General features: G+C 44.8%; 1 protein-coding gene across 5 annotated transcripts in view; it reads left to right on the forward strand.

The window, feature by feature from the left end:
* LOC102463166 (disintegrin and metalloproteinase domain-containing protein 21-like) overlaps nucleotides 1–18,107 on the forward strand; it is a 138,820-nt gene that overhangs the window by 51,717 nt on the left and 68,996 nt on the right. For all 5 annotated transcript variants that reach the window (XR_003090199.3, XM_075919609.2, XM_025186928.3 and 2 more), the window contains 3 exons: nucleotides 3,410–3,491; nucleotides 8,915–9,072; nucleotides 17,217–17,391. Coding sequence is in view for 4 of the 5 variants with exons in the window: in XM_075919609.2 (XP_075775724.1) it covers nucleotides 3,410–3,491; nucleotides 8,915–9,072; nucleotides 17,217–17,391 (415 nt within the window). In the remaining variant the exon portion in view is untranslated. The remainder of the gene's footprint in view (nucleotides 1–3,409; nucleotides 3,492–8,914; nucleotides 9,073–17,216; nucleotides 17,392–18,107) is intronic.

The following is an 18,107-nucleotide window of genomic DNA, read 5'->3' on the forward strand; positions in this document are numbered from 1 at the left end:
CTCCCTCAAATGGGACGTATCTTTGCTGTATGCGTTCATGCCACTCCTCTTGCTCTGCAAGATTATTACCAAGATCAGAATAGAATAAGCCTGTGTGCCTCAAATGGGTGAAATCAAGACTTTCAGTAATCTCTTCCCATCTTTCCAAGTGTGCCAAATTCAAGGACTCAAATAGTGTAGTGTTTTTATCTAGGTCCCTGCTCCTTTCTTATCTCCTCAGGAGAGACTCAGATTCTCTTATTTAGGAGAGATTGAAAGCCTTGTGGTAACCACATGGGATGTACTTCTTTGCAGTGAATTACTGAATGTTTGTAAAATGGCCATATTTCTAGGCATCAGTTTAAGCCATGGGATATAATGTTCTGTTTGCAAAGTATAGGTGAGCCAGTCAGCCTTATGGAAATTCCAGTACAGCTTTGGCACATCCAGGCTGTTCTAGATGATAATTGGGCAATGTTGGCTATGTGGGAAGTGACTCGATAGATGGCTCTTATGGGAAGTGGAATGTTTGTGCTGTCATGGGCTACAAAACATGTAATGGTTGTGATCCATTGTCAACTCACAGACCAATAAGATTTCAATTGTTTTAGATCATAGACCAGGTGGAAGTCTTTGAGGGAGGCCCATTCAGTGCTCTGTTCCCCAGCTATATCATTTGAGCAATATCCCCAGTCTTTGTACATGTCTGGATGAGGAATGGAAGGGAAGATGGGATCAGGCTGCATTATGTTAAGTGACTTGTATATGTTAACTATAATGATGTCCCTGACACTAACTTTGCTGATCTCTCCTTCACTTGTTGATGATTCTTCCAAAATTAAGATAACCACAAACATTGTTACCTCTCATCTTTCTAACAGCAAGTTGTGAACAGAGAAAATTATGTGCCAGATGTTCCAGTGGATATTCCAAATAAACCTTCACCAATGTCTGGAGGAATCTCCCCTCTTCTCTGCATACTCTGTGTCACAGATTATGTCCCTGGGTCCTGTGACCAAAATTAATTTGCGGGACTGAGGCTCGACACGGATCCCATTTATTGTGCAAACACCATTCCCATCAGATTACAATCATCCCATATGTTACATCTGAGTACATATAATTGACATCTTCATCGAGACTAGCCTTATAACAGGCGATTCAAGCCCTGGAAGGCGGAAGGGGGACTCGGGCCCGCCCTTTCTCCCGAGTCCCAACCCAGGGCCCTAAGGATAGGGAACTTTTGTCCCTACCCAGCAGATGGGGTCACAGCTCCTAAACCACCCGCTCACAGGTTTCACAGCTCTACCCTGGGTTGCTTCCTTCTCCCTCTCATCTCCGAGGACCACCCCCCCTTGGAGCAACTCACTGCCTCCTTCTCCCCGTTGTCCATTTTTGCTCCCCAGTTCCCCCGTCCTCTCCCTTGCGGGGCTCCTTTTGAGCTCCCCGCTGCCTCTGTGGGGTCCATCATCATGCTGCAACCAGCATACTCCTCACTGGCGTGGCGAGTGATGTCATCCAGCCATGCCCCCGCCTGCGCACCTCTGGCGTTCAGATGGCCCATGCCATTCTCTGTCCTGGCCATTCCAGACCCCCCGGTGGGCACCGTTTCACTGCACAGTGCCCGGCTGGTGTTTGTTCAGGACACTTCCCTCTGGAGTCCCCGGCCATGGTTCCCCCAAGTGCAGGGCAATGATGCCCCCTCTCACTCTATTTCAAAGAGTAATGTTGTACTGTCAAAAACGAAAAGCTAGAAAGCTAATGGGGTTTATAGCATTTCTTCAGAGTTTCTCTCAAGAACTTGGGGAGATAGGGACAGGAATTGCTGGGTGCACTCTTTACTACTGTGCATAGAACCAGAGAATTGCCAAGAAGTTGGCAACAGGCAACAGTGGTCGCCCTACTGAAGCCTGAGAAACTCTAAAAGGATGCAGCCAGGCTACTGTCCCATCTCTCTACTTTCAGTGACCAGCATGCTCATGGAATGGGCACTGCTTCACCATTTGTCTGACACTATCAAAAACATCCTCAGAATGGAGCAGGAAGGATTTTGCCTAAACAGGAACTTCTGTGATCAAGTGGCTTCACTTACCAGCCTTAGTGACAGGATTCCAATCTAAATTGAAGACAGGGATTGCCCTTATTGATTAGTCCTTGACATTCAACACCAGAAGACAGGGGCTCCTCCTGCTGTATTATTTCACCTGTTATTCACTGTCTATTGATAACAAGGACTAGGGACTGTTGTTTTAAGGTACACCTTAATAGCCAAATCAGCAGACCAAGAACTTTAACTCGGGCATCCCTCAGGACTCTATCATGGCCCAGATATTTTCTAACCAATACACCATGTATCTACCAACAAAGGAGTCAAGGAAATTTGTGTATGCAGATGACATTGTCCTAGCTGCTCCGTACACAAGCCTCCATACCCTAAGCTGCACCCTGATCCAAGATAATTGCAGAATGGTTAGCTATTGCCAACGTTGGAATCTTAGGCCTTGCCCAGAAAATAAGTGATAATTGCTTTCTATCTGAACAATAATGGCTAATACCAAACTTGATGTACAGTTCTGTAGTGAAAACTTTAGCCATCAGGCTAAACTAAAGTATCTTAGAATTACACTGGCCCAGTGTTTGCCCTTCTGACAAGATTTCAAGGACACCTGTGAAAAGGTCAGGTCTTGTGTTGCGCTTATCAAAGAACTGGACAGAACATAATGGGGCTCCAGGCCACATATCCTATGAACCACAACAACTGCCTTCGTATATTCTGTATCTGAATAGTGTGTTCCATATGGTCTCGCAGCATTCACACTAAACTCCTTCTCAGTAATGTCATGCATTATTGAGACACTGATCCCCTACACACTTAACCTCAATATTGAGGCTCAATAGAAAGCCACATGAAGCGATGGAGTGTTTTGACCGCTCAAAGCAAACAGTTCATCATCGACCCTGACAAGAAACTCACTGAGTATTGACTTGTGTTGAAAAGAGTGGTTCAGATTGAATCACATCAGGGTATCTCATGGGAGATATGGATAAACCTCTTTAAATGGAAAATGAGGCAAACATGTATACAACAGTATCTATCAAACCTAAATATAGATTTGTAATCGTTGCTAACAACCAAGGCATAGGAAAGAATAAGAAATGACTTAACCTTTTAATATGGTCCCAGCTCTCAGCAGAAGACACTTCAGTATAGATGTTTCCAGTTGCTTCTGATGAGGCAGATTTCAGTAAGTAACTCTGGATAGATGGATATTTATGTTACGAGAAAACATGTTTACAAGTAAGAACTTCATGTTTTGTTATAAATCTAAATATAGACCACTTTTACTTAGCCTGCAATTATTTACAGCAATAGAGAACAGTTTAATATCAATTGAACATTTTGTATCCTTTCCTGTGTTTTGTAATATAGAGGTGGAAGATATCCAGATATCGATGGATATTCATATGGAGACAATCTGTGCACGCGTAGTGCCTCAGTAGCTACTGTCAGAGTACGTTAAATTTAAATATAGTCCAGAGTATGTACACTTCAAAATGCTATTTTAATTCATGTAAATATTTTCCAGTAACATTATGCTAATAATTGATTGTTTCATAGCTTTTGAGCCTAGAACTAGTAGATCACCTAGACTCACTTCCTGTATATTACAGGGCATTACATTTCACCCAGTTACCCCTCTATAAAGCCAAATGACTTTAGTCAGATCAAAGCCTTTAAATCCTTAGATGACTAAACTGTTGTGTGTGACATGCCACTAGGGCTTCTGCAATAGCAGAGAATTTACTGGGAGAGCTATGCTTAGATTATCCCAGCATGTGATCCATGCCCCATGCTACAGAAGAAGTAGGAAACAAACTCAAGGTCCCTGCCAAGTAGATCTGGGGGAAAATGCCTTCCTTAATATCAATTGATTGTTTGGACCCTAAGCATATAAACAACACATACCAGCCAGTCATCTAAGAAGGACTTCCTTTATCTTCTCAAAGTCCTTATCTCCCTCCTCCAGTGTCTTATCTCAAGCAGTGGTAACTGGATACATTCTGATGCTTCAGAAGAAGATGGAAAAATACTCAGAGTATATTTGATCAATTGTATATTTTTGGGGAAGAGAAAATCCTTCCTGACCACTGCAAACAGCAATCTGAACCCCTAGGGTATTTAATTTGATTATATTCCTTTTCCTAATGCAGAGCTGCAAGTGTTATGAGTATGATGAGGGCAGTGCAGAGATTTCTCTTCTTCCCATGACTCATGAAGAGAAGTAATGGCCATAGAATTTCTCCCAGATTCTTGATTAAAGCATATCTTTTAGAAAGATATCTAATCACCAGGAATTTGCAACTTATTTTAAGGTTGAATTTGTCTAACCTCAACTTTCAGTCATTGGATCTTGGTATGGTTTTGTCAGTAAAACTGACCTTCGCGCGCCCCCGCGCCCCCCCCCCACCCCCCGCTCTCCCCCATCAGATATCTGGTCAGTGTATAAAAAGCTGTATGCAGCAATCAAATCCCTTCTTAACCACTAAGGGAGAGGTCTCAGAGATCATGGTTTGGATTGTTGTAGATTAATTGTATATAATTAATTAGCACTTCTCTCCCTGTTAGCAGAGCTTTATCTGCTCCTGGTATCGAAGCATGTCTTGGGCCCTGGGTTTCAAGCTCTGTGCCTCCTGTAATAAGCCCATACCTGTGAGTGACCCACACTCCAGTTGTCTGAAGTGCCTGGGATAGACTCATATCAGGGACCACTGTCAGATCTGTTGGGACTTCGGGGGCAATGCTGGGAAAGAGATGGAGCCAGGTTGAAGTCTCTCCTGCTGGAGGTGACACTCCATCCTGAACCAGAACCAAGCCAGTCTGTCTCGGCAACCAGTACCTTTGCTTCAGTGAGGAGTGCTCCTTCTGCCATAAGAGAATCTCTGTGCTGTTCTTCTTCGCTGGTTCCAAAAAAATAAAAAGATAAGCAGCTGGCTGAGAGGGGGCATGCCCAGACTCTGATGAGAGCCAAGCACATAGAGTGCAGCAGAGTTTGGCTACTCCTCTGCCTCCATTCTGAGTGTGGCACCATCAACTCTTCCTCTAAGACAGATTCTATTAAGTCCAGGCCTGGATCATCCCTCGGCACCAGAGGGACAATGCAACACCAGCAGAATTGTGGTACCATCTATACCAGAGGTATTTGTTATGGCTAGGGGTCTGCTGGCACTTTCAGTACCACAGTCATCAGTAGTAAAAGATGGTAGTAGTAAAAGATGGCAATGGTACTGGCAGGCAGAAGGGAGCATTTCACCCTGGGCTCCCACTTGGCACCATCTAGATGGAAACTGTTCCTGATAGCCTTGATACCATTTCCTGATTTCAATGGGTACTGCCCCTCCAAATCCACCAGAGGAAGACTTGTCATTGTACTCAGGGGTGGAATTGTATTCCCACTCAAAGAACTGCTGCCAGTTCCCCACTAGGCAGCTGGCTAATTGACGGATCTGGGTTCATCAGTATTTCCAAGTATTTGATGCAACAAGCATTGGCCTTTCACAACAGCTTTGCAGCTCACTCTGAGCTGTTAAATGGAGTGGCCTTTAAATTCCTATAAACAGATGCAAAGTTTCACAGCCAGACAGTTTCTAGAGCCACCCTCAAGTTCTATATTACCCAGTGCCTTCGAGGAAATACTTGAAGCCTCAACAATCAGTATTCACAGCTCTACCAACCACCCCAAGACTGGTTAAAGAAGTAAATTTGGGATTAAAAATGCAGACATTTTCTCCCACCTGACTCAGCCTCACAACTGAGCCATCACAGATATTCTTGTGACCCTAAGCAGAACTTTTGATAGGGCACCTGAGGATGTTGTACCAGTTCCTTTATCCGATCTTACCCACCTTTCATTTTCAAACTGTTTCTCCTGCTTTAGCCCAGTTTCCTCTTCACCTCAGATCACTGGACACTGAGTATGGTGGAAGGTTACACACTCTACTTTATTTCCATCCTTCTCCCACACCCGCTTCCCCATCCCTCACAAGCTTTTTGCTAGGGTGTACAAGTCCTCCTCCAGGTAGGGATTGTGGAGAAGGCACCTCAAGACCTTGAAAAAGAAAGGATTTTATGCCCATTATTTCCTAATCCCAAAAGGGGTATCAGATCCATCCTAGACATGTGTTTCCTCAGAAGTTATCTAAAGAAACTGAAGTTCTGAATGATGCCCGGGGCCTCCATTTTGCCCTCCCTGGATCCAGGGAACTGGCACAATGCCCTTGACTGAAAAGGCATCTATTTTCACATCTCTATATTTTGAGACCACAGAAGTTTTCTCAGATTTGTTGTGAACCAAACCCACTACCAGTTCACTGTTGTCCCCTCCCACCTGTTGGCAGCTTTTCAGATATGCACAAATGCATGACAACAGTGGTGGCTTTCCTCAAAAGGCAAGAGATGCAAGTCTACCTTTACCTCAGCAAGGGCTGATCTAAGATAAAATGAAATGAGAGCCAGCATTCCCCTGGTCCTGCTGATAAACCAGAGCCACTAAATCGAACCTTAGAAGATCGATCACCAAAATGTTGATCCTTTGGTAAGCATAGACAATCCCAAGAAACCAACCAGTGCAGTTCACTACTACTACTGGACTGGTGAATATGTGCATGCTATTTTATACTTTATTCATTTTATTGTATTTTCATTCTTTGAAAATTGGTATTACATTGGTAAAGTATAACACAGATAACCAGAATATTTGATTAACCACCACCATCCCATTTTCCCAAAGTACCAGATTACAGAGCTTTTATTGTAGTAGAAAACTATCTGCTAGAGCAACCAGCCTTGCCAAGTGGAAACATTTCTCTGTGTAGTAATTCCATTGAGGCCACTCACTACATAGGTCACTTCTCCAGACTGTGTTGGAGAATCTGCTTCATCTATAACAACTGGGTCTAGTCATTTTGTCCATTAAGGCACTCCTTACAACCATTTCTCCTGCCAATGGATGGCAGCTCGTTTTTTCCCCTCACAAAATGTCCATTCAGTTCAAGAGAATATACCTGCAGATTTGTGAATCTGTTCCATGGTGGAAATGAAAACTTGTCTTGTTGAGACTCACAGGAACTCCCTTAGAGTCACTGGCATCATGCCCCTTGTCATACCTCTTTGGAAGGTTGCCTTCCTGATAGCAATTACCGTGGCAAAGAGGGTCTCAGCCATCCAGAGCCTTAATGTCAGAACCCCTGTATGTGATGTTCTTTAATGACAAGGTGCAACTTTTCCCTTTTCCTTCATTCCTCCTAAAGGTGGTCTTCAGTTCCATAGTAAGCTGCTTATCTTCATGTCAGTATTCTTCCTGAAATCACACATGAATAGGGAGGAGCAGCATCTCCACATGCAGGATTTTAGATGGACCTGACCATGTATATTGAAAGTATCAAAATGTCTCTGTAAACCCTCACAGCTCTTTGTGGAAACAGCAAACAGTAGGTACCACCCAGAGCTTTGTGGTTTTGTTATATTAGCTTCATAGGGAACAGTGCCACTAGATATTTTTTACAAGTTAATATCCAGGCACTGTTCAAAGTGAGGAGAAATTATATCTTATTTTCTGCCTTAGTTTATACTCTCACAAATATGAAATAAAGAATCCCATAAGTCTGTGTCCAGGGAAATTATTTAAAAATACTAAAAATGATTGTGGGCTCCCTTCAACCAAGATATGGAAGCAATAGGTAAAAATTATTTATCTACTCTTATCTGAAGTTGATATCAGTGATCCATTATCACTACTTTCTTCTTGCTAATCTTTCATATGGGGTCACTGCTTTCCCTTTCTCCCGTTATCTACTTTTTATTACCTATCTTATATATTTACTTCCACGTGAATAATGAAAAGATGAAAAAATGGAAATGGTGTAAATGAAGTATAAGAATGATGAGATGTGAAAAACATTCATTAAGTGATAAACTTAAAAAGTTCAATCTTATTTTGCTTATCAAAGGAAAAAATCTGAAGATTGATGAATTTGGTGGGAAATAAGGCATAGTGAAGTTAATTACCCATTAAAATAGCTTCCTGAGTGTTATGGTGGATTCTACACCATATGCAGTCTTTAAAACAGGAATTGATGTTCTTATAAAATAAATGCTTTAGCATAACCAGATTTTATGGACTTGATGTAGGAATTCCTGGGTAAAATTCTATGGCTTGGGAACCTTGGTAGAGCTAGACATATCACTTATGAGTGATTCATTTTCTCCCCCCTCGTACAATGATCTCAGAAAGCATTGTGCAGAAATCATTCCTTCACACAGGATATGTCTACACAACAGAGTTTTGTCAGAAAAACAGCCATTTTTCCAACAAAACTTGAGGAACGTCCACACTGCAATTGCATTCTTCCACAAGAAAATCAAAAGAACAGAGGGGTTTTTCCAGCATTGGTAATCCTCATTCCATGAGGGAGAAGCCTTTTCCGGGAAGAGCACTATCACAAAAAGTCATGTGTGGATGGGTAAGAGGGAGTTCTTTCGGAAGAAGAGGAAAGAGGAAAAAGCACTGGTGGCCATTCTGTCCATAGCAATCACAGCTTACATGTGAGAGAGCATCCATTCAGTCTGGACACTCTCTTTTGAAAAAGCAGATTACTTTTTCAATGCACTTTTGTAGTGTGGATGCTTTCTTTTGGAAGAAGATTTTTTGGAAGATCTCTTTTTTAAAAAAAAAAAAAGCTTCTTCCGAAAGAAGCCTGTAGTCTAGATGTAGTCTCTGAAAGTTCTCTTGTGAGATTATGTACTGTTCTAGATTTATGTTTGCAAATGAAATTCTTCAGTGTGTTCATAAAGTCACATAACTCTTAAAATTTGTTTTTTGCATGTTCATATGTTATTCATAACTCCTTCTTGTCTTTGTGCTTTGTCTGTGTACAGGCGAGATCTAGATCGGTGCTCTATGATGCAATCAGTGTGGCTCATGAGATGGGACATTCTCTTGGCATCCCTCATGATAATTCTAAGAGAAATGTAGCTAGAGGTTGTGTTTGCAGATGCTCTGGAGGAGGGAAATGTGTCATGTGGTCATATGCCTCGTGAGTAATGCTTGTTTTTAAAGTTTATAATTCAACAGTGGTTCTCAAAGTGCACTTTGCGGACCACGTAGTCTGCGGCTCAAGCTCAGCCTCCTCCACCCCCCAGGTAATGTGGGATGCAGTGGACTCTCATGGGAGCTTGTCCACATCCCCCGTGCCTCAGATGAGACTGCCTGCCCCACCTTATTCTTTGTGATCAGATTCTGCTGCAGCAGTAGCTTCAAGCCTCTCGTTGCCCTCCCCCCCCCCCCCACCCACCCATCACCATGTTCCTGGGAGTTGGCCCAGAGGCAGGAATGTCAGAGCTGCTTTCCCCTGCACTGCACCTGCCATCCTGGCCACTGAGGACTCCTCCTTCATCAAGGTGTGGCCCAGCCCAGGGGAGGGGCACTGTCCTGCAGGACCCTTGTGCTCACAGGGCACCTCTTTGCCATGTGCGAGGGGTGGTGGAGGAGTCAGGAATCGCCACCCAGCTCGGTGGGGGAGGTCTCAGTACCGTCCCTAGCCCCCTGGGAGGGCCAGGGCCCAGACTGTGGGAGCATGCCCTCAGGGGAATGTGGGACATGGTAGGCTCTCATGGGGGTGTGTCCACATATCCATGACAGAGCCGACGTCCACCTCAGCATCTTGCCTTTGCCTCCTCCCCCAGGGTACAGCCTGTGAGCTGGGTCTGATGGAGAAGATTGGGGTTTTCTTCACCTCCTCCCCTTTTCCCCCTCATGCCCTCTGAGGTGGAAGCCGGAGTTTGTGCTCCAGCTTCATGGCTGTGTGGGCTCCCCACTGCATGGGAGGTGGGGCTGAGTTCCCTCCCCACGCAGCTGAGGGAACTGGCTTTCCCTGCTTCAAGGGGGTACAAATCCAGGTAAGCATCCCCCCTCATGCCCAGAACCCCACACCTCAATCCCCACCAAGGGTATGTCTACACTACCCCGCTAGTTAGAACTAGCGGGGGTAATGTAGTCATCCGCAGTTGCAAATGAAGCCCGGGATTTGAATTTCCCGGGCTTCATTTGCATGAAGGCGTACAGCTAGTTCGGATTAGAAGCCTAATCCAAACTAGCTAGTCCGTGCCGCGTGTAGCCGCGTGGCACGGGGTCCGAACTAGCCAGCATTTAAAAATGGCACCGGCCGGCTTCATGCAAATGAAGCCCAGGAAATTCAAATCCCGGGATTCATTTGCAACTGTGGATGACTACAAAAGCGACGAGGAGTCCTGTGGCACCTTATAGACTAACTGAAGTGTAGGAGCATAAGCTTTCGTGGGCAAAGACCCACTTCGTCAGATGCATGTAGTGGAAATTTCCAGAGGCCATCACCTACAGTCCCCAGCTAAAACCTCTCCAACGCATCATTAGTGATCTTCAACCCATCCTGGACAATGATCCCTCGCTTTCACAGGCCTTGGGAGGTAGGCCGGTCCTTGCCCACAGACAACCCGCCAACCTTAAGCATATTCTCACCAGCAACTACACACCGCACCATAATAACTCGAACTCAGGAACCAATCCTTGCAACAAACCTCGGTGCCAACTCTGCCCACATATATACACCAGCAACACCATCACAGGACCTAACCAGATTAGCCATACTGTCACTGGTACATTCTCCTGCACATCCACCAACGTAATATATGCCATCATGTGCCAACAATGCCCCACTGCTATATACATCGGCCAAACAGGACAGTCCCTACGTAAAAGAATCAATGGACACAAATCTGATATTAGGAATGGCAACATACAAAAACCTGTAGGGGAACACTTCAATCTTCCTGGACACAATTGCAGATCTAAAAGTAGCCATCCTGCAGCAAAAAAACTTCAGGACCAGACTTCAAAGAGAAACTGCTGAGCTTCAGTTCATCTTTAAGTTTGACACAATCAACTCTGGATTAAACAAAGACTGTGAATGGCTTGCTAACTACAAAAGCAGCTTCTGCTCTCTTGGAATTCACACCTCCAGATCAGCTGCTAGAAGTGGGCCTCATCCTCCTTGATTGGATCCACCTGGTCATCTCCAGCCTGATCCTGGCCTGCATATTTATTCCTGCCTCTGGAAATTTCCACTACATGCATCTGACGAAGTGGGTCTTTGCCCACGAAAGCTTATGCTCCTACACTTCAGTTAGTCTATAAGGTGCCACAGGACTCCTCGTCGCTTTTGCAGATTCAGACTAACACGGCTACCCCTCTGATACTTGTGGATGACTACATTACCCCCGCTAGTTCGAACTAGCAGAATAGTGTAGACATACCCCAAGAGCCCACACCCACAGCTTGCTCCTATACTCTCCCTTCCTCCTGCACTCTGCCTCCTGGCCACACACTGCACCCTCCCTCATTTTTGCTCCCTCCCCCCAGCAAGATACCCTACTCTCAGCCTGCTTGTACACTCTACCTCCAACCCAGACCTTGCACCTTTACCCCCTCCTGCACACCACCTCCCACCCAAATCCTGCACCCCCATCCCTATCCCACTTGCTGGCAGCCCGGTCCTGCACACCAATCTCTTCATTTATGTCTCCATCCCTGAGCCTAAATAGGTCAAAAAAATCCACTAATTCTGGAACCCCAGAAAAGTAAGTCTGGCCTATGAGAAGCCCTGAACCTTAGTCCTCCCTGTCCCTTCCCCTCACCCTGTGGGACTGGAACACCAGAGGAGTGAGGTGTGTCAGTTTGGAGTCACATCAGTCAGGGTTGGGGGGGGGTTGAAGAGTTATTTTGCTTCTTACTGGTGTGGTCCCCATCTGATTTTTCTGTGGGTCAGTGGCCCTAGACACTAAAAAGTTTCCTCACGTCTGCCATAAATAACAAAAATATTGAAACCTTTTGTGTTGGACATAAATTAATATATTACTTTATTTAAAATGAAGTTTGATAAACTAACATGAGAGAGTTAAAATGCTTAATCTGTGTAATAATTTAAATGAAACCATTCTCCTTCACTACAGCACCAGCACAATGGCTCGGGTGTAATTATGTAACTGTGAGTTTCCATTAGCAGCTGATGGTCTGAGGAAAGATTTGCATTGAGCCAAGTGGTCCATGGGCCAAAATGTTTGAGAAACACTGCTCTAACCTGAAGCAAATTCTTTCCAGAAATCATACATCACACCTCAAACATACTCATGCAAGAACCTACCCCTGCAATAAACCCCATTGCCAACTCTGTTCACACATCTATACAGGCACACATATGCCACATATACCGCTGCCTCAGAGATCCATTGCATCTGCATATCCTCTAATGTGATATATGTCACAAAGTGCCCCCTGCCCAAAGCAGGACCAACCTTAACTAAATAATTGTCAAGCCAGGACTTAAAAACCTCTAGGGATGGAGATTCTACTACCTCCCTGGGTAACCCATTCCAGTGGTTCACCACCTTCTTAATAAAATAGTTTTTCCTAATATCTAACCTAGATCTCCCCCACTGCAACTTGAGACCATTGCTCCTCCTTCTAATATCTTTCTCTACTGAGAATAGCCTCTCTCCTTCAGGTAATCAAAGCCCCCCTCACTCTTTTCTTCTGCAGACTAAACAAGCCCAAATCACTTGGCCTCTTCTCATAAGTCATGTGCTCCAGCCTCTTAATCATTTTCATTGGCCTCTGATCAGACCCTCTCCAATGTGTTCACATCCTTTGTGTAATTAGGGCCCAGAATTGGATGTAATACTCCAGATGTGGCCTCACCAGTGCTATATAAAGAGGAATAATCGCTTTTCTAGAACTGCTGGCACTGTTCCTCCTAATGCACCCCAATATGCCATTAGCCTTCTTGGCCTCAAGAGCACACTGTTGGCTCATAATCCCCAGGTCATTTTCTGCCAAACTGCTGCTTGGTCAGTTGGTCCCCAGCCTGTGGTAATGGTAGGGATTCTTCCATCCCAAGTGCAGGACTCTACACTTGTTCTTGTTGAACCTCATCAGATTTATTTTGGCGCAATCCTCCAATTTGTCTAGGTCACTCTGAACCCTATCCCTACCCTCCAACATATCTACCTCTCCCCCAGCTTAGTGTCATCTGCAAACTTGCTGAGGGTGCAACCCATGCTCTCATTCAGTTCATTAATAAAGATGTTGAACAAAACTGGCCTAGAACCGAACCAATCCAGTCTCCTACCATGTTTGCCTCTCTTGCTACGCGTCGGGATGCTTTCTTTCTGTGCCTTCAATAAGGCTTCTTTAAAATACTGCCAGTTGTCCTAGACTCTTTGCCCCTTCATGTTAGCATCCCAGGGGATTCTGCGCATCAGGTCTCTGAGGGAGTCAAAATCTGCTTTTCTGAAGTCCAAGGTGTGTATTTTACTACTCTCTTTTCTTCCTTTGGTCAGGATCCTGAAATCTACCATCTCATGATCACTTCCGAGGTTGTCATGCATCTCTACTTCCCCTATTAGTTCCTCTCTGTTTCTGAGCAGAAGGTCAAGCTGCGCACGGCCCCTGGTCGGATCATTCAGCACTTGCACCAAGAAGTTATCCCCAACATTCTCCAAAAACTTCCTGGATTGCCTGTGTACTGCCGTATTGGTCTCCCAACAGATGTCAGGGTGATTAAAGTCCCCCACGAGAACCAGGGCCTGCAATCTGGAAGCTTCTCAGTTGTCCAAAGAAAGTCTCATCTACCTCATTCACTTGATTCGGTGGCCTGTAGTAGACACCAACCACAACATCACTGCTGTTGTTTGCACCTCTAAACTTAACCCATAGACTCTCAACAGGTTTTTCTCCCTCTATGTACTGTACTGGAGTTCTGAGCAATCATAGTGCTCTCTTACGTATAGTGCAACTCCTCCTCCTTTTCTCCCCTGCCTGTTCTTCCTGAACAGTCTATACCCTTCCATGACAGCGCTCCAGTCATGCGAGTCATCCCACCAAGTCTCTGTTATCCCAATTAAATCATATTTCTTGGACTGGGCCAGGGCCTCCAGTTCTTCCTGTTTGTTGCCCAAGCGTCTCGCATTAGTGTACAAACACCTCAGATAACCAGTTGATTGCCCTCTATTCTCCATTGGAATCAGGGGTCCTCCTTTCTTGCTCGTTCCTCTTTGCATTTCTTCCCGGTATCCGACTTTCTCACTCCCCTCGGGGTTTTGGTCACTGTCCCACAATGAACCTAGTTTAAAGCCCTCCTCACTAGGTTTGCAAGCCTGTCCGCGAAGATGCTCCTTCCTCTCTTGGTTAGGTGGATCCCATCTCTTCATAACAATCCTTGTGCCCAGAACAGAGTTCCATGGTCAAAGAAACCAAAGCCCTCTCTTTGACACCACCTGCGCAACAACACATTTACTTCCTCAATTTGACGATCCCTGCCCAGGCCTTTCCCTTCCACAGGGAGGATGGATGAGAACACCACTTTGTGCTCCGAATTCTTTGATCCTTCTTCACAGTGCTACATAATTCGCAGTAACCCGCTCAAGGTCATTCTTGACTGTATTGTTAGTTCCCACGTGGAGAAGCAGGAAGGGGTAGTGATCCGAAGGTTTGATCATTTTGGTAAGCCTCTCAGTCAAATCCTGAATTTGAGCTCCCAGTAAGCAGCACAACTCTCGTGATCCCAGGTCCGGATGGCAGATGGATGGCTCAGTCCCTCTTAGGAGGGAGTCCCCGACCACCACCACCCATCATCTTCTTTTGGGGGTGGTGGTCGTGGAACCCCCATCCTTAGGACTATGCATCCCATGCCTTCCAGTAGATGGTGTTCTCTTGCGGTTTCTTCCTTGTGAGGACCCTTCCAAAGCATTTACCACTGCAGAGCCTGTGGAGAAAGCCTGAAAGCGATTACTTACCTCTATAGCATTGGGGAATTCCTGTGCTGGCCTTTTCCCCCTTCTAGAAGTTACATGTCGCCAGTTCTCTTCCTGGTCCCATACTGCCCTCTCTGGCTCTTCCGCCTGCCGTGCTTGCAGGATTAAATGCTGCCTTCTATCGAGGAAGTCTTCATTTCCTCTGATCGAGCTTAGGGTTGACACTTGGGCCTCCAGTCCTCTAATTTTTTCTTCCAAAATGGCGACCAACTTTCACTTAGTACAGATGAAATCCATTCTTTCTTCCGGGAGGAAGACAAACATGGCACACGCTGTGTAGGTAACAACAGCAGATCTATCACCATCCATCCCTGCTGTCCTGGAAAAAGGATTTAAAAGAAAGGCAAGAGAACCTTGTGCCCTCCCATCTTCCCTTCCAAACTCCCTCTCTAAACTCCCTGTCAGCACTCACCTGTTTGCAAGCTCCTTGGTCACTTGCTCACTGCTTTATAAAGCCCTGGACTGCCTGAAAGTCCCTCCCCCTACCAAGGCTCAGCCAATCAGCAGAGGCTTCTAGAATTCAAACTTTAATTAGAAGCCAACAGTTTCTACCTGCCAGTCACAGCACACACTCCATGAAGGAGAGGGGGAGGGGAAAGGGAAAGTGTGGGGGGGAAGCCTCACTCACAAACAGGGGAAAAAACCCAAACAAACAAAAATGTCCCCTATTAATCTCCTCTTTTCCAAGCTAAACATAACTGCACATCCTAAACTCAAAACTCCGGTCATCTGAAGAAGTGATACCAGATCATTTGTTGTTTTTTAAGTTTATCCTATACAGACTAACTCAGCTACCCCCTGAAGCTTCTAAACATAACCAGTTCCTTCAGCCGTTGCTCCTTGGCTCTGTTACAGGAGTGGGTGGATGAGATTCCATGGCAATTGATGTGCAAGATGATGATCATGATGGTCTCTTCTGATCTTAAATTCTAAATCTGAATTGCTGAAGAGATCTGAAGACAGATGACTCAGCCGTCAATAATGTCAGCTATTGGGAAAAGACACCTTCCAGGCCTGCCAACAGTAATTCTGGGTCCCAAGGCAGAAGCACCACACACATACAATCAGCGGTCTGCCTGACATTTGTGTGATGCTGCACCTTTGCTGGCTGATGCCCAGTGAGCTGTCAGCTATGCTGGCACCCAGGAAACTGCCAACTGCACTAATGGGCACACTCTTCTAGCATGGCCAGGGCTTCTACATGCCCACTTTTCTAATCACACATATTGAAAGATCCATTCCTCCTCCCTTAATTGCTCACTTTCCCCAAGCCTCATTCCCTTTCACCAGGCTCGGTGGAAGGGGTGAGGGATGTGGGTTCTGGGGGTGGGGGAGTTTGGGTGCAGGTTCTAGGTTGGGGCAGGGAGCTGGGGTGCACAAAGGAGTGAAGTGGTCAGTGCTTACCTTGGGTGGCTCCTGAAAGTGATCGGCACCCCCCTCCTTGCAATGGATCTTAGGCAAGAATGATTTTTGTGTAATGCTGTTCCAGGCACCACTCTCGCAGCTCCCATTGGCCTCAGTGCCTGGCCAACAGGAGCTGCAGAGTCAATGCTTGGGGTGAGGGCAGCATGCAGAGTATATTCCAAAAATGAGTTAAGGACAATTTTTAGCTCTTGATGCTTCAGCCAAGGCTATACCTTCAGCTATTTATTTAAGGCAGGGGTGGGGAACCTTTTATGGGTTGAGGGTCGCTGACCCACAGAAAAATCAGTTGGGGGCCACACACATGTGAGAAGCTGGAGAGGGGCTGGAGCACTAGCAGAAGCTCCCCAATGCTGGGGGAAGCTCTAAGCCTCGGGGGCCAGATGTAGGCAACTTAGGGGTTGCATCCGGCCTTTGTGCTTAAGTTTCCCAACCCCTACATATCTGGTTAGATTAATGGGCCAGACATTGATCGTGGATCAGTGACAAGAATGAAAACTGAAGATATTCTTTTTGAGGAAGATTGTCTATTTAGTGAAAAGAGAAATGCGGTTCTGGAAAAAAATTGAAATATACAGTGTTATGGCTTCAAATCAGAACCACAAGCCAGGTACCAGAGTCAAACTGGATCAAGATAACAGGAGGATCAAAGACTACAGAGAAACTGGAGAGCAGAATACATGTTTCTACTTCAATAAAAATATTATTTGGTTTGGAAAGTCAATAACTTAAAAATTCTCTAAGATTTAAAATTCCCAGTACACCTTTGTGCACCCATCTTGTGTGCTGATTGAAGCAATTAGTTCCATTAACTGTTGTTTGAATTTGTCTAGCTTCAATTTCTAGCCATTGTATTTTGGTATGTTGACAGATTAAAGTGCTCTCTAGTATTCGATATTTTCTCTTTGCGCAGGCGAATAATGTGCACAGAGTTCAGTAACTGCTCCAGAGCATACTACTTCGACACAATAAGAAAACCAGGAAAAACTTGCCTTCTTAACATACCAGAAAAGAAAGTGTTTGGAACAATGATGTGTGGTAATGGTGTAATCGAAGAGGAGGAGGAATGTGACTGTGGTATTGATGAGGTTAGTAATTAAAGATGTTAGTTCCATGCACATTTTACAAAAGCATTATTATTAAGTTTGCTATGCAACTTTAAAACTACTCCATGTAATATGATGTAACATGACATGATTTTACAGTGGAAGAGCTGGTCATGATGTACTTAAAGCATAGATTCAATTATTTTTTTTACATATAAAGAACACATCTTATGTGCATCAAAATTACAGTTTTCAGTACAAAACAAATTATTTTTGAGTACACAATGAATTTTATGAGAACATGTTAAAAACAGGAATACATTTCCCCCTTCTGTTTAAGTAATCCATACATTAAGGGGTCACATTTTATGACAGAAGAATTGTTAATATAGTCCCTATTTTTAAGAAAGGGGAAAACGTAATCCAGGAAAACTATAGGCCTGTTAATTTGACCTCAATTGTAGGATCTTGGAACAAATTTTGATAGTAAAAGTAGGTAAGTGCATAGAGGTAACATCTTGGAACCAATTTATACTGTGATCTCTGAAGTTTTTCAGGTAAAGGGAATCTCCATCCCTAGAGCTTTTAAGTCCTGGCTTGACAAAGCCTTGGCTGGGATGATTAAATTAGGGTTGGTCCTGCTTGGGTGGGGAGGGCAGGGGGTTAGACTCTATGCCCTACTGAGGTCTCTTCCAGCCCTGTGATTCCATGATTCTTCGTCGAGTAGTGTCCCCGACGGTGCTCCACTTGAGGTGCTG

This window comes from Pelodiscus sinensis, chromosome 1 (assembly GCF_052426305.1).
Source record: "Pelodiscus sinensis isolate ZL-2025 chromosome 1, ASM5242630v1, whole genome shotgun sequence".
NCBI classification, from domain to species: Eukaryota; Metazoa; Chordata; order Testudines; family Trionychidae; genus Pelodiscus; species Pelodiscus sinensis.